Source organism: Punica granatum, chromosome 3, assembly GCF_007655135.1.
Source record: "Punica granatum isolate Tunisia-2019 chromosome 3, ASM765513v2, whole genome shotgun sequence".
Lineage (NCBI taxonomy): Eukaryota > Viridiplantae > Streptophyta > Magnoliopsida > Myrtales > Lythraceae > Punica > Punica granatum.
In genome coordinates, this window is record NC_045129.1 from 5,585,574 (window position 1) to 5,607,397 (window position 21,824).

At 38.8% G+C, this 21,824-nt stretch overlaps 3 protein-coding genes across 3 annotated transcripts; 1 reads left to right on the forward strand and 2 right to left on the reverse strand.

Annotated features, from left to right (window-relative positions):
• Positions 1-382: 382 nt before the first annotated feature.
• On the forward strand, positions 383-1,390 carry LOC116201190. Its single transcript, XM_031532329.1, has 2 exons — positions 383-660; positions 758-1,390. Exons 1-2 carry the CDS (start codon positions 574-576, stop codon positions 1,178-1,180), a joined length of 510 nt encoding a protein of 169 aa, XP_031388189.1. The 5' UTR covers positions 383-573; the 3' UTR covers positions 1,181-1,390.
• A 557-nt stretch (positions 1,391-1,947) lies between these two features.
• Positions 1,948-3,853, reverse strand: LOC116201189 (RING-H2 finger protein ATL3-like). The gene has a single exon (XM_031532328.1). It carries the CDS (start codon positions 3,316-3,318, stop codon positions 2,386-2,388), a length of 933 nt encoding a protein of 310 aa, XP_031388188.1. The 5' UTR covers positions 3,319-3,853; the 3' UTR covers positions 1,948-2,385.
• A 17,211-nt stretch (positions 3,854-21,064) lies between these two features.
• Positions 21,065-21,660, reverse strand: LOC116201604 (flowering-promoting factor 1-like). Its single transcript, XM_031532886.1, has one exon. The coding sequence runs from the start codon at positions 21,569-21,571 to the stop codon at positions 21,242-21,244; it is 330 nt and encodes a 109-aa protein (XP_031388746.1). The 5' UTR covers positions 21,572-21,660; the 3' UTR covers positions 21,065-21,241.
• Positions 21,661-21,824: the final 164 nt, after the last annotated feature.

A 21,824-nucleotide genomic window follows, 5' to 3' on the forward strand; every position in this document is an offset into this window, starting at 1 on the left:
GTGACACTCCAACGGGCAACGGTTACATTACAACAATGATTCGACGTATATCATCAATTAGCAGGAAAGAAAAAAAATCATATTCAGGGTTAGATAAACATGTAATTATAGTCTGCCCTTTTATTTAATCTCCTTGCTTAATGAGGATGACCCAACTAATTAATCAATTTTGCCATTATTACCCGTTTGGTAAATCCTTGCGGTGCCTTCCTTCCTACTTTGCCAGATTTTATTTTATCTTTTTTACGTTAATTTCATATTTCTTTATTTATGCCGATTAGTGAATTGTCCAATAATAAAGAGAATAAAGGAAGAAATCATATTTTTTGCTATTGTCAATTAAACTTTCCATATAACCACCACCGCTTGCCTTTTCTAAGAAAAATGCAATTTAAAGGTCCAATTACTCCCCACTTTCACTTCATCTTCTTCTTTCAGAATCACTTGGCTTTCTCCTTCTTCAGAACTTTCAACCCCTGATCTTTGATACTCGTGTATTTATTCCCTTTGTATACTAGTATCGAGAACTATGTACATTAAAAGCATGTTATATGCTTAATATCTCAGGTGAGGATGAAGAAATATCCCGTTGTATTCCCGAAATACGAAACCGGCGACTATGGTGCTATTGATTTTGATCCTGAAGTAGACTTTGCTCAGGTAATGATATGATCAAACTATCTTTGATACTTGTATATTTATTCCCTTATATGTACATAGTTCTTGAACATTTTTGGGTTCGTGCTTTCGATCATAGTTCTTGAATGAAGCAAGGCAACACAAGAACGTTTCGGACGTTGTCGGTTCCTCCCTGAATGTAGAACATGGAGGGAGGAGAAGATCGGGCGATGAGAAGAAGGAGGGCAAGAAGTCATGGAAGAGTTCCCTATTCTCATGGCTGAAATCCGATAAGAAAAGCAAGCATCGGGTCGAGCCCGCAACTATTACTTCCTCCTGTAAGCCGAAGCCGAGAAAGGGACATACTTCCGGCCCGATATATGGGAGCACTGTCAGGGGATCCGAGGTAGTGCACCACCGCCCAACATCAGGCCCGCTTTCGGGTTTTTTCAGCAAGACAAAGAGATCAGAGAACAAGACTCCATACCTCACCCTCGGCCAGCTTGACAGGCCTAATGGTAATGGAGCTAGTCCATACGGGCCCGTGTACCTTGTAACCTAGCGTGTGGAGTGACCTCCGAGTATCGGAGGACTTAGGTTAGAGGCTGTGAATCATTCTTGTGCCGTGATACCACTTCCATGATTAGGCTTTCAATGAAGTTTCATGTTGCTGTGGCAGGGAAGAGCCGTTCAGAGCAAACTTTGCTCTTACCAGAATGGAAGAGCCGTTCGCATTGAATCATTCATTGTTATATTTCGATGTCCGTTTTTTCGTAAGATATAGTTTTCTCGATGTAACAGACAGCAAAATGTCACGCGGACAAATTCCATCTCCTCGAAAAATTTAAGGATGGTGTCCTGAAATTCGTAGACTGACTGACCTGTTCAAAATGGTTGCAGAAAGTTAGGTCGTTGTTAATGAGGAAACGCAACTGATTTCTGGAACCAAATTCATACAGATGATTTATGTGGTATTCGGTCATTTTCATTCGTTTGGAATGTCGAGAAGCAGATCATAATTCTACCAAACCTCCTTCCGGTGTTCATCTGCAGTCGAGAGTGACTAGACAAGAGGCAATCCTTACCTTAATAATCTGTTTGAGTGCATCATTTACAGGAGTCGTATTCGTTGGTGGCAGAGTGTTTTAAGAGTTCAGCAAAACACGGATTTTCCCGTCTCAAACAGCATTCAGATTCTCTTCACCTTATTTATATTCAGATTCCGAGTTTTACCGGTTCAAATTTCGGCCCCGATTTCATGGAGAAGGTCTAACTATGCTTTCTTTCACTCTATTGCATGGATGTCAAGATCAAGAGACCGCAAGAGGAAACAAGTTATACCATCAATGAATATGCTTATATATATCTAATTTCATAAGCTACATCTCCTGTAACAGAATGGAATTTCCCACCCTCTGAAACAGAGAAGCCGACCTCTCATTTCACACAACAAAGTAAACTGCGAATCTGCTCCGATGACAGTGGAAACAGCAACCTCAATTGTATAACAGGCACAACCTTCTAAACTGTTCTTCCTTCACCATTTCTAGCAAGAACCAGAAGTTCATCGAGCAACCGTAAACCGTTGCGATCTAATCTTCACTGGCTGACTGCTCTCATGGAAACCCGAAAACACGATACAACTCGGGCTTAATATTTGCAGTTCCAGCAACTTGCTGATGCAGTGCAGACATACTCTTCCACCAGTAATGCGTTTTAGCAGCAATAGATACTCTTTGCAAGAGGACTTCACAACTACTCGAGCCTTTAAACTTGTTCGGCATCGGCAGAGCTGGAGCTGCAAGGACTGACCCTCCTCTCCCTGCTGAGGAGCCTCTTCAGCGATCTCAACCTCGTTGTCACGGGAGACTTGGGTTCCTCCTCGGCGAACCTGCTCGAGGAGCTTTCAATCGGCCTCGGGATGTCGATCACGAGCGTCCCATCGACCCAATTACTACTACTACCGCTAGTACCAGCAGTGGCAGTGGTACTATTCAGTGAAGCGGAAGACGAGGGGACTTCTTCCAAGCAAGCAGCACTCCTAGAGGTAACCTGAGTCTCATTGCCCCAAAACAACACATTGGTCGGGAAGTTCGGAGATTCCGAGGGTTGCCCGTTACTCGAATTTTCTTCCGCTAACTCACCAGCGCTATTGCTACTACTGGTGCTGCTACTATCCTCGACATCGGTTTCGGCCGATTTTGAGATCTCACCACCAACAGGGTTCCTGCAGATGGGGCAAGTAGAATGAGACTCGAACCACATGTCTATGCAATCGGAATGGAACCCGTGATTGCACTTCGGGAGCAACCGAGCCTTCTCCCCCTCCACAAGCTCCGATAGACAAATCGCGCACTCGAGCCCCTCCCCGGACTCGTCCGGCCCACAAATCACAGCCGGAAGTGACCGGAGGATCGCGGGATCGAGGCCCTTGCGCGCTGGGTCGTGGGCCGCAGCCGCGAACACGAAATGGCGCCTCCTCCGGTGGTGGCGCCTGCGGCGATTGTGGCTCTGCTGGGAGTCGGCGGCCGGGGATTCCTCGACGCGGCCCCAGAACCACTTGGCGTAGAGGTGGAGGACGAGGACAAAGATCACCACGAGGAAGAGGACGATGGCGGCCGTCATCAAGATCTTGGCCGTTAACTCCACCGGCGCGGAGTCATGCAACGGCCCACCGCCCATCGCCGAGGACTCCCCCATGTCCGACTCTGCTGCTCCCTTCCTGAAAACCCCCAGCAGCTCCCACACACCAAAAACCGACTGAATCTTCCTCAAAATGCGACTGAGACAGAGCAGAGACAAAAGGGTTTCCTGCTCCGGCGATTCTGATTCTTGAAATGAATCGGCCAAAAACCCAGTTGAGAGCTTCACCCCACGAAGCTGGAAGATTCAGAAATGGGTTCAAAAGAATGGGCGGTTGCTGAGGTAGACGACAATGGAGGGACGCTCCACTACTACAGTCCTGTATGTGTGGGGGAGTTCAGTTCAATTACAAGGACCAGCAGACATGGTTAATGGTGGGAGGAAGAGAGAGGGCGGAAAGAGTGGGGAGGGGGGGAGGGTGGATGACCAAATTTGGGCCCGATGCCTTGATAATTTAAGGGAAGCTGAAGCTGCCATGCCCATCTAAAACTCGGGATCACAACCTTGACGCCATGTCTATCTTCATCTTCTGTGATATTCCATACTTTGACTTTGACGCCTCTTTTCTTTTCTCTAATATGAATATACGGCCATGGAGTTGAGTAACACTCGCCCCGTATGTATAAAACGCCTCGCGATTGTTTTGCCCTAATAATAATAAGTATCGGCACATCAATCCCGCAAACATTCCCGAACCATCGAGATGTTCAATTGCGGAGAACCTCGATACTGTAATCACCCTATCGACTCGAGCCATTGGTGGCTGACTCGATATTCAGGTAATTGGCAATCGGAATGTACTTCGACATTTTAAGTATTACCGGTGCGGCTCGGGGTATGGTTAGACCTTGAAAATGGAGGAAGGTCACGAAGGATGAAATGGAAATAGTTGCATTACAGCACTGCATTGTTCCACGAACTTCACAAATTTATAATAAGTTCAAATATTATCATTTAATTTGCTTTTGATGAAACTAATCCTAGCTCGATTCGACACTGTTGTATTTGGGAGCGCAGTCGGACCGGGTACTTTGTGGTCCAATTAGTTCGAGTTTATGTTTGGTATGATGAAAAATAAGGTTTCCTTTACAGCCAAAACTATATGGGCAAGACTCTACAAACATGATGATTTATATAATTAATTTATTCTAGACTAGCTGGGCATGATATTGTCTTGTTTTTCTTTTTTTAAGATAATGATTTACGTGGTTGTAATAATTAAAAGGGGTGTCGACATAATTACTGAAAATCCATGGTTACTGAGGAAAGTGACTAATCTAAGCACAAGCACTGTAACAGCACTGGGACAGGGCAACATTTGCGATTTCCTAATCAATTAGAAAGTTGTCTAACTGGGTAAGTGCTACAACATATATATGATCTAACTCGCAGTTGATCCGAATTTTATGTCTTTTCTCCGATGAATCGGACTCCCTAGCGAAGAAGAAGTTAATATTCGTCATAGTACGCATAATTCTATCTGAAGCAAATAAACTAAATTTCAGCCGTATCTAGATATGGTATAAGATTCTTAAGAAGCATATATAATGTATCTGATCAATTGAGCAAAGCAAAATGGAGACAACGAATAGATTGAAATGTAATTTGTCAAAAAGCACAAAGTAGACGTATGGGAAAGTACATTGAAGAGGATCGAACTTTGTGACAAAATCTTCGGACATCACAAAAAAAGACGCAAAAAGAATATGTCTATATAATATTAAGTTTGACTCGTTTCGGTATACAATGCTCGCTTGAATAGGATATAAATGAAAAGATCCCAATGGATGAAAGTATGTGTATGTGGATCTCATCTGACAAACACAAATTGGAAAACAAAAAAGAGAGAGAGAGAGAGAGAATTACCTCAAAGAAATTATTGATTAAGAAATTTTAGAATAAGGTTTAATCATTTCTATAACATCAAATTAATGCTATGTCTTTTTTTTCTTCCTTTTAGATTAAGTGGGTCAACAAAATTAATTAATGCTATGTCCAACGAAATTAGACATTGACTGACGCAATATTAGAAAATTAAATATAAAAACCAAAATGATTTGCACAGCGAAGAAACTAAAAAGATCTTATTTGGTTCATAAATTAATTTTTTTAAAAAAGCCTGTGATTAATAGCTTGCCATAATTTTAAGGAACTGGCCAATGATGAAGGATCACATTGGGCCCAAAAGTTTCGGAAAATTAAACTTAGGCCATGCTTTTCACTACTGAAGTCAAAAAGATTTTGACTTTGTCTACAAGGTTTTGCTTTTTTTGGAGTTCAACTCAACAATCCACGAAGGTAACGAGGAAGCGAAAAGAAATTACATACATGATATACGAGATAAATCTCCAAACGCAATAAAAATGTTTGAAGGTAATGTTCACGAGCAAAGAAAACCCGGCGGTGACTTCTCTTATTGAGCAACAATCATGGATATGAGTACAATATGATTGCGTCCCTCACAAGCACAACGGACGATCACAAATGATGAATCCTAATTTCCTCGTAGAGATATCTCATCTCATAAATACTTTCACCGTCTAAACGCTTTCCGCGCACTTTTACATCAAGGCATTCGATACATATATATAGTATCCCAATTCACTCTCAACACAAAATCCCTATTTGATTTCTATAAAAAAAAATATCTCTAATACAAGATTCTCAAAATAAGAATACCTTTATAATCTGACCAAAAAAGTAATTGTTTATTTATCATATTTTCATGATTCCATTTTCTTTCTTTCGTTTCCAACCTCTACTCACCAAGGTTATTCATTCATGTTTCAATTTTTCCTTTAATCATGTGCACTAAGCATGTCGTTTTTTTTTTTTCAATTTTGAAGAAAATATTAGTGAGATCAAAGACATTCTCTCGAGAAAATAGTCGAGGCATAAATGTTCTCAAATTTTAGTTTACAAGGCAGGGGATAGTTTTTTCGTGATATCTCTTGGATTTTTTTTTCTTCTCTACATGAGACTCCTCCAGCGCCTACCGCATGGCAACTACGAAAGAAATATTAATAGTGAGAAGATAAAAATAAAATAAGAATTGGAGCCTACCAAAAAAATAAAAATTGGAGATAAAATGTGATAAAGAAAAAAATAATAATATAAAACATGGGAGAAAAAAGAGAAAGGAAAATAATATCAAATAGAAAATATTATCCTTCAATTTATTTCTATTATTTTTATTTTTATTTTTTTAAAATTAATAATAAAGGCTATTTGGACTTTTCAATCAACCTATAAATTAGAAGGTAGTTACAAAATTGAACTCTCACTTAAATAATATAATAGTATATATATGTGTGTGAGATTTACCATTTCTAATTTTGTGGGGGTAATTAATATTGGCATTAATACTATGATGCTTTGCTAGTTGTGTATAATGTGACAAACAGAGGAGTCAAAGTCACAGGAAAGTGGGAAGATGGCCAATACCCACCAAATTGATTTTGAAAGGTGTCAAAATTTGTTAGTTTTGTAGTTAGGGAAGGTGCGGTTTGGAGGGATCCTATTCGTTTTTTTTTTCCCTGCCCTTTATTTTTCTTAGGTTAAATTTATTTTTAATTAAGTTATTTTCAACTAATGTGGAAGGACCCCAACAACTGACGATGGCTCTTGATAATGACCCTCAGGGTAAATAATTTTGAAATCCTTTACTGAATCTAACTAAAAGTTACATGTGGTATTAACTATCAGTAACGTGGCATTTTGCGCTACTATCTTTATGATATTTTTAACCTATATGGCATTATTAAATTTGGCAGTTCACTCCCAAATGATTTCATCCTATTACTAAATGTAAGACATTACTCTCCGTCACTACACCCATTTTTGAAATAATAAGTACGACTAAACTGATGAAATGCAATTCATTGTCACCCGGTAGCTTGCTATGTTGTAGAACTTCGAGCGCTCCGACTTGGCAATTGATGGATGTATCAGAGTCTATGCTGTGACACGCCATATCGTTAAAAATGCTAATGCAAATATCGATCCTCATTGGATCAGTCAGTCATTCTATACGGACCATGTAAATTAAAATTAAAAATGATATTTCACGTGATATGTAGTGATATGAATTGACATGTAAAGATTAAAATGGATGAAAAATCGAAAAAAGCATTGGATCTGAAAATGTGGGAAGGACTAAATAGGACAAACTGTAGAAGTAAAAGGGACCGAAAGGTATTTATTCCCTCAAAAGAAAGGCTTTCCTAACCTATCAGCCTACTGAATCAAATGCATATTCCACATAATCAGCCCTGATTTGAGGACTTGGTTCCAGCCAGATCTATATATATAATTAATTGGCTAAACATATGCCTAGACAAAATGATTAATAAAGAATCATATGATTCCCTCCTCATTTGTCATTATTACGGCCAATGAGGCTCCACATCGAGCGTGTAAATGAAGCATTAATTAATATTAAGAAAAGTACAAAAATCTACTTGTAGTTTGAGCTTGGGATCAATTAAACCATGCAGTTTTTCACTTCGTAAGACATAAAGGATCTCACCGTTAGTTTTTTCATCACTTTTTTGTCTTCAAACTTTTCTTTATATCTTTTCATCACTTTTTGGTCTTCAAATTTTTTATATCATTATTACTCTCAAACTTTTCACTTTTTTTTAAATTGGTCCTAAAATTCGAAAAAGAAAAGGAAGGGGTTGGGCCGCCAGTCGATAACTCCGACCCCACCACCGAGGCCATTGACACCTACAGAGGATGCAAAAAACCTCGAGGCCGGAGTCGGGATTGCCGATTGGTGGACCCAGCCCCCGAATCGATCGGGATCTCAAACTTGAGATCCCGGTAGATTTCGAACTGGGGTTGCAAATCGACGATCCCATCCCACCTCCCTATCCTTGGCATTCTTTGTGGGTGCAGGCGACTTCAGTGGCGAGGTCGAGGTCACCAACCAGTGGCCCCAGTCCATTTCTTCTTTCTTTTTCTTTTTTTTTTGAATTTTAGGATTAAATTGAAAAAAAATTCAAAATTTGAGGGAAATAATGACAAAAAGAAAAATTTGAAGACAAAAAATGACAAAAAACTAACGGTGAGGTCCCTTATGTCTCACAAAGTAAACTAAATGAGTTAATTGTCTCTCGAAAAATCACATGATCTAATTCGTTATCATAAGAAAATTTTTGTACTTTTCCCTTAATATTATTCATTATCCCTTTTTGTCTCTCCCACCCTCTGCAGCCTCACTCTCTACCAAAATTTAAATGATAGAACGAAATAATAGAAAAATTACAATTTTGGAGGGCTTTTTCAAAATTATAAGAATGATTCGAGATTTATTTTACCTACTGCATGCAGTTTCTTTTTCCTTTTTATTTTATTTTATTTTATTTTACCGTATCAGAAATCATGTTTGAATATGTTGCAAATCAGATAAATGTTCTCTTCGGAGCAATGTATGGAGTAAGTTCTATTCTAACACTAAAGATTACGTTGATGCACGCAAAGCAGACCGTTCGAGAAAAATAATGCACTGATTTCCGTCGAGTGAAATGATCTAATCGTGCTTTTAACTGGTTCTTGCGACACGAAATTAGGCCTGAATAGTCATACTCTTCTATAGATCTTGTTAGCCTGCTTTCTTCTCAATGGGCCTGCAAAATCCAATGGTTTTAGCCTCGTTTGGTTTGTGTATACATTGGGCTTACTTATTTAAAGCTACGATATATTGGGCTTAATCAAGTTTCGAACAATAAACTTTTGTATTAATCAATCGTACAAACTCACAAAAACACTCCCCACATATAACCATCGCAATTTCTTGTGGATTTTTCCATTTTAATTAAGAAATTTGGCTAAAAAATTTCGCCCTTACCGATCCCGGAGGTATCGATGGTCGTTGGATCAACGGATGACCACTAATATCTCATGCACGGTTCATGCAATGAACAATATAGTAGCGTTTTTTGTATATACACGGCAAACCATGTTGCTGTACGACAGAAATCAACAGTTTGCTCCATCGAATAAAAGATCATTTGATTTCCTCCCGAGGCAAGAATGATCTTCAGAGAATAGCCCCTAAATGGTATCTTTTTTAGGCTATCGATATATCAACAGATTTAGGCCCCACTAGCAAGTGATCGAGAAGCTTTACTTTCATTATCATATACGTCTGTACATATATTGTAACTTATAAATGTGACACAGACCCGATTGTATCAAACAAGCCTATCGTTGTCAATTGCCGGCCGGATCAAAGCTTGTGAAGATTCCATAATGACTGCAGAGGCCATCGCGGACTCCTTTTTTTACGTGTTTTTTGTTTTTTTTTTTTTGGGGGGGTGTAAATTCATGTCTGTTAGCTGAAAAAATAACACAATTATTGAAGTCATGTCTGTCCACATAAATAACAAACCCTCAATATATTATCGATCCCCAGTTCACATCAATCATAAGCTTAATTTGTGGTAATAGTATCTCGATTGGGTGAGTGAAGCTATATATTATCCTACGACGTACACATCAGACATCTTTTAGATCCCTCTTACGGGGTGTGCGCTTGTCTTTTATCTGCATTCAGCTGTCAATACTTTTCGAACTCTCACTAAAAATATCTACGTACCCAATCGATTATCGGGGGTGGGTATGGTACATTAGTTGTTACAGGATCCAATTCTATGAGGCACGCATCGTTGTCGACATAAACAGCTACCACGATGATTTCATACTTTTAGTAACATCAGCCCCCGTCTTCCATCAAATAGTACTATATATTAAGATCAACTTCCATGTGAATTGGAGGCACTTACGTGTGTGTCGAGCATCTCTTCATGGCATTTTAAAGTTTTTTCAGTTTGTTTTTTGCCTGCTCAAAATTTATTAATATAATTAGGGGGTGACAAAGCTCAATTATTGGGATCTGTATATGGAATAGTTGGTTTTGATATCCAAATCGAATTGAGACAATTGTTCGTAGCATAAAAGGGCAGAAGCAAACAAGATGAAAAAGGGAATCTCCAACGCAGTGGAGCTAGCACTCACATGCAAATATTAATTAAAAAAATTAATATGTTCATTTTTATTACCAACATAAGAGACAAAAAAAAAAAGAAGAAGGGCAAATTACCTCATATATCTTATGGTTTTACATTTCTTTCAAATCTATTATATGTTTTTAAAATGATCTAAAATATCCCATGATTTAAATTTTTTTTCAAATCTATCCCGCCATTATATCTCTGTCAATATTTAACGGTCTTGCCATTGTGACCCTTTACACGTGATAGATTTGAGATAAAAATTAAAATCATGAGATAGATTTGAGAAAAAATTAAAATCATATGATAGATTTGAAAAAAATTTTTAAAACAATGGGATAGATTTGGAGTCTACTTACATTTCATTAACGGAAAATATAACGAAGGATAGATTTGGAAAAAAAATATAAATTATGGGATATTTTAGATCATTTTTAAAGTATAGGATAAATTTGAAAAAAATGTGAAATTATGGGATATATGGGGTAAAAATCCCAAAAGAGAAAGAAAAAGAAGAAGAAGAAGAAGAAACCCTCGCCATATCATCCAGTAAGGAATGATAGCTTTTTTCTGGAAAATCCTTCCATTTAATTGTTTGAAACGAGAGTGTAATACCTCTCTTAATTTTAGTTACTGAGATTCAATCTTAAAATTTCAAGATCTGAAAAATGTTAATTATGGAGATTTGATAGTGTCAAATTTAAAAATTGCCATTCTAAAAGAAGTAATGTAGAGCTTGCTGAATAATTTTATGATATAGTTATTTTGAAATGAGCATAATATTTCTGCCGATTTTGTTGGTTGACATTTGATCCTAAAATTTTAATGGTGGAGATTGGAAATTTTTTTTGAGATATTTTTTCTTTTGGGGTACATTATGGCATTTGAAAGTTCAATGGATCTTGATTAATTCAGTTCGAGTCACGTCAGTCTACTAAAGGGTAAAATAAGCGTAGATTTTTTTCATTCATGAGATTCAAATAGGAGATCTTATTTAAGGAGAATAAGCGTTGAACCACTTAAACTGACCATATTGATAAAATTTCAGAGATTTAATCTTAAGAATCTAATGGTATCCAATGGTGGAGATTTTTTGATAGGGTAATAGTGAAGAGCTGGATGGATGATAGATTTTATTTTATTTTTTGAGTTAAGCGCACTTTTCTTCCTGATCTATGAGGTGAGTTTGGATTTATCCCCTCATCTTCAAATTTTTGCAGGGTGCCCTAGCCTTACCGTAAAATAAGTAAGGTGTCTCCTTAACTAAATTCCGACTAAAAGAGGGCATATGCCACTCACATGCCAATCCATGAATGGCAAAAATATCATACTGCAATTATCAAAATATTGAACATGAAAAAATTGCTATGACACGAAATTGCTCCCTAATTATTAGAGTCCGTCTATTATTCTCAGTTGCCTGAGATATATGAAGTGGTAGAGCTACTAAGAAATGAAATGCTAATTGTTTTATAGTCCACTATTTCAAAATGCAACAGCACAAAATTTTTATTCCCATTAGTAGCTTAGCCCACTACATGGTTTCGACAAGATTTGAAGACATGAAGATGGTACAATTGACTCGTACGCCATGAGAATTTAAAGGTGAGGGGGCAAACTCAAACTCACCTCATACGTTGGGAGACATAGTGCATTTAACTCTTTTTTTTTTTGGTAGAATGGGACGGAACCCGACTAGAAACTCAAAGCAAACATAATCTAAGTACGTGAATCTTTTCTTAAGTGACTATTGCGGACCATCTCCAACTTTCTTGGCATATGCAGTCTAGGGAAACTCTAAACCGTCTTATTTCGTCATGCGGTATGAGTAAATCTTAATGCTGAAAAAATAATACTGTACACCATTTTTTCATATGTTAGAGGAATATTTTTCACAATTTAATTTGCCAAAAATACAAACAATAATGTTGACTTTCATAATTGTACTAATTCTATACACTCTTACTCATCATGTCATTATAATTTTTCATGATGTGGTTACTGCTTGTTGCAAAAATGGGGAGAACCAACTCAAAAGAGAGTGGGGGTAGCTCAACCAAAAAGGTAACCTAAGCAAAGCATAAAACATTTGGAAAAATATGTGCGATCCAAATGTATAAAACAGTGAGATCTTCCAACAACTACACCCATCAATGGTTTTGAAACTCTTTTGTCTTTCTTTCCAAATAACACGAATAAAAATATAATGTCAATAACTGTAGATCTGAAATTTTGAGTGGTCATGAGTACACAGAATACAAGTTCAAAAATACACTTATTGGAAGAAAAATAACTTTTAATATTTGATTTTATAAAATTATAACAGTAATGACTCCCTTAATTATATATATATATATATAATATAATATAGATAAAAATAGTACGTTCCCTTTAATTAATGAAAATGATTGGACATATTGTCACTACGCTATGCAATATTCATTCACCAGACGACGCTAGCTAGCTTCTACAGAAAATTCCACCCCCCCCCCCCCCCCCCTAAAATTGCTTCTGCTTGTCCAAATCACGATGTATAATGTATTATGTAAATTGTGCTGCTGGTGGGGAAGAGAACTTAATGAAGTGTCACAGGTTGCGGACTCGAAAACATGAAATTTCGAATTCGATCATCGCTAGTGAGATTTTCGTACCTCTTTATTTAGCTCTTGTTATTCTTATATATTAAGTTATGGGTTTCTCGCATTACTGAAGAAAAATAGTGCTGCTAGTGAAAAGAACTTTATTTACAATACAATGTTGAAAACCACTTGCGTGATTAGAACAACCAGATGTTCTAATATGAATTAGTTTAAGTCGAAAGACCAACACGTAGTCTCACCCAAAAAATTGCTTTTCATTTTGATATTCTATCACTAGGAATGTGATGCTATATCAAGTATCAAGAACATTTGATAATTGTGACCCATCTACTCATATTGTTGGGTAGAAAAAGAAAAGAGAGAATTGAAGAAATTTCATTATGCTCATATCAAAATTCTCAAGAGACAAGAAAAAAGAGAAGCCTACTTATCCGGAAAGAAGTTCACTAAAAGAAACAAGAAAAAATGGCTACAAATTTTGGCAGAATACTAACGTGAGCTCCGAGTCGAATTGGCTATCCATCCATCTACAGAACCTCGCGAGCAGGGCGGCCAAGAGCCGCTTGCGGAAGCTCCGGCGCTCACCGGCTACCATTGTCCGGCAGAGGGGGCAGCTCCGTCGGAACTTCAGCCACCGGTCGAGGCACTCCGCGTGGAACCCATGGCCGCACTCCGGGAGCACCCGGAACTTCTCCTCATCACAGAATATGTCCTCAAGGCAGACCGCGCACCTCGACTCTAGCTGGCGACGTAGGCAGCCGGCCACATCTCCTACTCCAGTGGCCACCCAGAGGAGGAGGCCGCGAAGGGAGGAGAGAGCGAGGAGGGGGAGAGAGAAGAGGAGGGGAATCAGGGCGAAGAGCGGTTGTTTGAGAATGGAGATGGCCTCTTCTGACATGGTCTCTCTTGTATGTGGTTTTGAGGTTTGATTCCTTTTGGGTTATCAGAGAGACAGAGAGTTTTTGAGGTTGCGGGGTTGCCTGGTTTTATCTCCCCTTGTCCAGTAGGCAACAATAAGGGGAGCAACAAAGCCCTGAGAGAGGGTATATATATACATATATATATATACGCAAATACCATATAAAATGACAAGTGAGAAATTGTTAACTTTCCTATCCAAGAATCGAATCGATCACATTGTGTAAAACATGTGTATATCATATAATACATACTGATAAAAAACCGTGAATTAAGAAGATTGACGTATCAATCGCCCATAATCAATATCTCGTAGTTTATTGCTGTTGGGAGTGATAATCTCGCATTGGAAGATTAATATGTAAATCATGAATTTATAAAATGATTGGGCTCACCGTCCCATTAGCTCAAGTTTTTCGGATTACACTCATGGATAGAGTAGATGCTTTACGAATGTAATGTGAAATAAATTTTATTCATTATCCATATATTATATTGTCGTAAAATCACGAGATAGCTTTTGATTGAAAATTTGGTTTTCCATATTCACCAACCTGATGAAGCATGCGTTATCCTTATAAGATGGCAAATCCTTTTATTGAGGGCAACGCGTGCAGCCTCAAGGATGTATATTATATACTTATAGCTGCGTGTTCCACATCTTTATGACGTATGAGAGAACAACTCTATGTAATTATAGCAGGTGTTTAAATTGGAGCAGAGAGCTAAGGTGCGTGCGGGACTCGATCGGTGCCGATCCTTCGTTGATAATGTCTGATTTTTCTGGTAATTAATTCTTTTTGTGAGCCATAACAAAGTGCAGCGAACACGGTCAATCCACGTGCTCGACATTATACATGATAGATCCGACACAATTTGATTTGCTTCGACATAATAGATTGCAAATTGAGGACTTAGAATATGACTTTTGTGGAGCTTAGCTATGATCTTATGGAAGGAGACGTCGTCCTCCCCGGGTTAGGCAATGGCTGCCGAGAGAGACACGAGAGAGGGTTTCTGTCAAAGCCAACCTTGACTGGTTCAGCAACTTTGGGTCAGTAGTGTTGACTTTGCCACGACTCGATAATACTAAAATCAAATAAACTTAATTACAATTTAAAAAAAAAAGATTAATCATGACATACAGAGCTGTTGACGAATTCTGTAATTAGCTGGTGAACCGTTAGAAATACTTCATGACCAGGATGCATCAATAATCGATCGAGTGAGTATTAGTATTAATCAATCAACCGAGAAGCACGTCAATAGTCGATCTTAAGTATGAGTTCAATGAATAAATTGAGAATGTCTGGTAATGTCACCGAAAACAAGAAAATTGCTTAGAGGGGATATAAAAAGTAAGGTTAATTCCATAAAATAAATACAAACTTTTTATATTTTATCAATTTTAATACGTATATTTTTTCTTGACTTAAAAATATACGAACCATCAATTTTAGCGCTCATCAATTTTTGTGTTAATTTAAACTTAAACGAGAATCCATGTAAAAAGAGAGAAGTTCGTTGGAACAGTAATTCACCATCACAATAACACGTAGGCATGTTGGTCCCCCTACCGATAATTTTTCTGGCCAGAAATGTGTTGCTTCTTCAAGTCAAATACATGCGGGGGGTGGACAGCGCACCTTTGAGCGACACGTGTGTGATTTTAATTGGGGCGAGCCCCATTAATCTAAGACCCTCACCAACTCTATCCCACTCCATGGACGTCCAAGCTCAATTAACCACACAAGCTCATATCGTGGTGCGATCCCCACAAAACATGAACGTGCTGCTTCGATCGGCTTTACTATTCCTCTCAGCACCTGCTGGAATTCGTGCCATGTCCGAACCGATACGACCAATTCGACGGATGCCTGGGTCGAGGGGTGTGGCGGTGGACACGGGCTGGCTCTCTAACTTGTGGGGTTCTTTTCTTGGGTTGATTGATTATCTTGGTGGGGATCATACATATCTATATATTTCGCTATGCACTTGAGGCTTTCCTCTGTATATATGGAACGGTGAAGCGAGAAAGTATATGTAGTTGTCATGTGGTGCAGTTAACCGATATCGTGATTATATGTTGATTAGGCATTTCTTGGTTGTTTTAACCCAGTGCCGCATATTGGGTTAAAACGAGGACCTACATATTGGCATGCTCTAACATGAACATCACTTTTTGATCTTTATATTCGGTCAATCAAGATTTTTCCAAGAAATCATAGTCTAAAACAGATGCTGACCATCAGAAAACTATACCGAAACACCAGAACTACGAGAAGAATCCATCGATCAATTTGATCAGTTTTTAACTTTTACTTAAATATAAAGGCTTCAAGCACAAGCTGAAATGGACTTACAACTATCTTTGAATTTAACGACCGTCGGGTTGTTGGATGGCATTTTTTTAATATTTTTTTGCAAGAATTTCTTGTTGTAAGTAATTACTTACATCGCCCTCTGTGCTCTTATAATTAAAGAAATGACCAAAAACTGTACGGTCTACCTTAATTGAATAAAATCATATAAACAACGGAGTTCTGGAAGCATATATCTTGCCTCTTTTCACCGTATAGATTTGATTCATTCGACTCCTGACATGGCCATACTACCCATTCACCTTTACAAAATCTCGGATTATTAGAATTATATGAAACCCCATTTTTATTATAAAAATCGAGCGTTTATATACTTACATACATAATATCCACTTATATAAATATATATGTGTGTGTGTGTGTGTGTGTACGAATAATATATTTGTGTACATTGGGGTAATTGGGAGCTGTGTTCAGGTCAGATCAACGGGAGTTGGCTCTTCAGTCTTCAGCCTCCTTCAAGGCGGCCGAGCCCTCGTATACTAACTACTTCGCTCAAAAGTTTGACTTGGGGAGGAGGGGCCCAAAGTACTTATCCATCAATCAATTATCGTAATATAAAGTGAACGTCATGTCTGCATCTTTTCCGGGAAATTTCATATGGCAGCCGGGCGGCCGAATTTTCACATCATGCGTGCATGCCGGCATTCAACATGATTCGTATGGTAGATCAAGAGTTTCCTATAATGATATTTGTGATGGTTAATAACTCAAAAAAGCACCAATTACATTTTTTTTTTCTGATTTTAACACGACTCTTCATATAGCAGAAATCAATGAAGAGATAGATGGAGCACAATATTGGCAAGCGATTAGGTTCCGAGCAATTTACGAGTCAACCTCAACATAATCCTTTTGAATCGAAGAGTCTGGCCAGCTACAGACCTGACTTTACGCCCCATAATTCAGCAACAACTGACCTGGCTATATTGATATTCTGAATAAAGCCGCCCAGCCACCAATCGTCCTCATCGTGGATTGCCTCGAGAAGCTCTGTCAATATCGATCTTGACCCAATTTCTTGGGAGGATGGATCCATCTAATCCAATTCCACTCCCTAAGGTTGTTTACAAAGAGTTCGAGAATGCAGCTCCGATTGCAGGACTTATGAAAACAATGTTTGAGATTAGAAGTTCTGTTGCTGAGAAATACATGTGCCTCGACAGAGGGGTCAGTTTGCACCCTGAGAGGTTGGTTTCGTGATTTCCACATCTCGGTAGAACAGGACAGTAATCCCCGAGGGGATGGATCATTTGATGCATGAACAATTTAAAGTTTTACCAGGCTACTATATTTTCATTCCAGGCAGTTATCGGATTGTTAGAACCGCAGTCAGTTGGTGCGACCGGCATGACGCTTCCAGAGAATGAAAACCATGAATCGCTTTGGCTCCGCGTAAAACATAGTGCCACCAACTAAAAGATGAACAATAAACAACGGTTTCCCTTCTTTCTTTCCATGGTAACATTTGAAATTTAAACGAGCGAAACACGAACCATTCCATACATAACTTGTGTCCTCCGACAATTACAAATCGAAGCTGTTACTCATCTATATACGATAAGAATATCGTATATAGATGAAGCTTTTACAGATATCACATTGTGCATGATTAATATTACAGTTTTTATTATAGCTAGTGATTCTTTTTTATTGATTATGAATATGTAGATAATGAATATTCCTCCGCATCGGTCGTGGATGTATCATATGACTAACCCTTCTTGCGCGGGCCTCAGAGTGGAGTTCATTAAAGGGGGTTGAGAAGTTTATGGCTACATTCTTCTGGTTTAGATCTATTTAAGAATGAGCGCAGAATTAGATGTCCTGGTAATAATTTGAAATGCAAAAGGCAAGGGAACGGGTTACTAGATCTAGAGGAGGAGCCTAATGCTGATGCTAACTAGTTCTATGAACTACTTGAGAAGTGTAATAAGGCACTATATCCAAGATGCAAACATTATGTGTTGTCTGCTATTGTGCGAATAATGAGTATTAAGAGTGACTTGATTTTGCTCCATGATGCTGTTGATGAGTTGTTCAAGCTGTTCGGCGAGATTGTTTTCAAGGAACACAATCTTCCGAAGGATTATTATGAGGCGAAAAAGATTGTGTGCAAACTTGGTTTAGTAAAATAAAAGATAAATTATTGTTAGAACGGATGCATGTTGTACTATAAGAATGATGCCGACGCGACCGTTTGCAAGCTTTGTGGCTCCTCTCGATATATGGAACGGTCTACCCAGGAGAAGGATAGTTGCAAGCGAGCTCCTGTTAAGATAATGCACTACTAGCCTATCATTCCTAGGTTAAAACGGCTTTTGCATCGATGAGTTCAAAGCCACAAATGACATGGCACTACGAGAACCGGAGAGAAGACGCAATTATGTGTCATCCTTTGCACGGGAAAGCATGGAATGAATTTGATCGCGTTTATCTAGATTTTGAAGCATAACCAAGAAATGTGAGGCTCGGTCTTTATTCGAATGGTTTCAACCCTTTCAGTCAATTGACGAGCCCTTATTCATGCTAGCTTGTTATTGTCACTCCCTATAACTTGCCACCTTATATATGCATGACGTCGCCTTATTTGTTCATGACTTGCATTATTCCCAGACCCAAGAATCCGAAGGCTAACATAGGGATATACCTACAACCTTTTATGGATGAACTGAAGTTGATATGTGATGTCGGTGAGGAGAAACATTATGCCCCACGGTTAGGGAAACATGTAGGTAATTATCGAACTAATTGTCAAAAGCTTTCGTTTGTTTATATAAGAATCATATATAGAAACATTATGATCTCACTGAAGTGATAAATTTTCTTTGCTTCTAGTTTACCAAATGACCAAACTATCACCGATCGATGACTTGACTATTGCGGCATCTTAATTATACCATAAATGACAAATAATCCAGTGTTGGCCATGCCATAACAAATATAAAAAGAAAAGGAAAAAAAATGTGATGATTGATGTTTCGTGAATACTTCATCTACGTTGAAGATAATAATATTGCATGGTTAACTAACCTTTCTGCTGCTATCATTGGTAAATTAATCTTAATAGTTAATTAGCTAAACTCGAATTCTCCACGACTTAATCCTTTAAGTAACTTGTGGATGGGTGGTTTGCCAATCTTGACGAAATCACAGGGTTTTGTCTTGTTCAACCCATGTAACGTCAAGTCATCGTTCAAGTTAGTGGTGAAAACTTGTCTTCCTGAACCTGCCATGTAGTCGCATCTATTCTAAGATAAGATATTATCAATCTTAATGAGGACCGATGCTGCATGCCTTGTCAATATACAAACATTATCATCAGGTGCCACTATGTCCACCGGTGGGCCAAACCAGCCGGATTCGAGCCCGTAGAAGTTCAGGTTATGCTGGGAAGCAACATATGTCTAGCCCGAAAATCATACGACAACATTAAAATAAATAATGATGATTATTTTACTTTTTTTTATATTAGTTTAGTTAAATAATCTTGAAGCGCTCTACCAAACCAAAAAAGAAAATAAAAAGGAAAATCTTGAAGGGTCTACTCTTGAGATTTGGTGGACTTTGAAATGAATTTGGGCCCGACCATCAGAATGGGCTGGCCAGCCATGAATTGAGTGAAAACCCCAAAAGCTCAAAGAGTTATATTACCTGTTAGGTGCCGATACTCGCTGCTCGTGTAATAAATATTGATCGAGCGGCTTATGTGTGTGTCCCTTACTGTATGGTGCTTATGCACCAATATCCTGGCGGATCGGAAAAACTGTACAAGGATCGAGGCATGTGCATATATAAGTGCTTCCCGTTTGTGGATTATGCGATGGGAATGAGAGCATGCCTTCGTATATGGTAAGCAGAAGTGAGTAAATTGAATGTGTGTATATACATATCGAAGTCCCGAATCGATGATGCAGATCAAATTAGTGCCGCAGGGGGGGGGCTGATGAGGATCATGATCTATATGGCTGTCGAGCTTGTCCTAAAGAGTCCCCAACCAATATCTTTGCTATATCCGGAGAGTCCAATCACTGTCGTATAGATACTTCAATTTGTGGCTCTCCCATGTTTTCCCCAACACAATTGTACACACCCAATCCCTTCAATCATTCGTTGATTTCTCAGCGTCTGGTCAAATGTCGCATCGCAACATAAGCCATTTATTACAGTAATTTCCATAACAATCACGGGCAAGGGGTTAAGAGCATTCAAATGTTCCTTGATACAGTAACGTTGTTTATATCCTTGATACAATACGTTGTTTATACGATAAATCACACAAATGCAGGCATTCGATACCCAAAACAGTATACCATCACATCTTATTACGACATGGTACGGTGGACCATATGACACACAAGATTGGTCGATTTCTTGGAATGAGAATGACCGCATGCAGGTATAAGTACAGATAGATATCTCGATCAACTTTTGTCTGCGTCTTGATCAGAATTTGCTTAGATATGTTATCTTGGGGCTGCATGGTGCACATGAGGTCTATAGGATTAATTACAAGAATTTCGAACAGAGATGTTGACCCCAGCATTACCTAATCCCGTAGAAATACGGACAAAATACAGGTACTGCATGCATGACAGTCGTAGGACCCACAAGAGATACATGGGATGGGTCCCCTAGAATGTTGGATCCACAGACCTCTCATGTGAACCATATATATGTAATGCGGACGATGATAATCACATTGTATTCTATATAAGACATTAGAATTTCCACTGTGGACATATACCTTGGCAGAATTCATAGGGACACTTGTTCGAGTCCATGTGCACAGCAAAGGCTGGGGTAGAGTAGAGTCTTCTCAGGCCAAAGCCGATCAAATAGAATGAACAGGGAAGTTGGCCGCCATTTGATATAATAACACCGATATTCGATTCATTATCCACCATATGGAATCCATTTCATCGGCATCTTATTGAATCATATGACATAATAATGCCATTGTTATTGAATAGTACAATTGAATTACGTGCTTACATATGAGCAACAATACATACCTAATGTCGACGGTAAAGGGTATATATATATCTCCACCGGCTCATTCGTTTCATAAGTCTCGGACTTTAAAGATGTTGGGGTTCTTAACCACGATATCGTACATGTAAACAGAGTTAAACTTGGTGAAGTCCCTGGGGAGAGAGATGAGGTCGATGGAAGTGTGCTTGTGGAACTGGAAGAGTTCTGGGTCGCCCCCGTAGTACCTTTCCCAACCGAGGCCCATTAGGATCTGCTCGAGCAGGGTGTACGATGAGACCACCTCTCCGGTTGCCAGGTGCACCAGGACCTTCCTCCTCGTGCCGCCACCAGGCATCTCTCCCTGCGGATTCTCAATCAGGCGGATCACCCCATTCGACTCAAACACCCAGACACCCGACATCTCCCCCCGACCTTTCGTTATATCGACTTCGGAATGATACTCTTTAGGGTTTTACAGGACTGTGTGTCCTTCAGCGAGATGTGTTGAGGTTGAATAATGTGTTTTGCTGAAGAGAGTGAGGCTCATGTTTGTGAATATATATATGGTTTGGTGAAGGAAAAGACAAATATTTTATTTTCATCATAACAATGGAAAAGACATTTCATGATGAGGGAACTACACAGAACAAGGATGTTGTGGGGCCCTAGTGAAT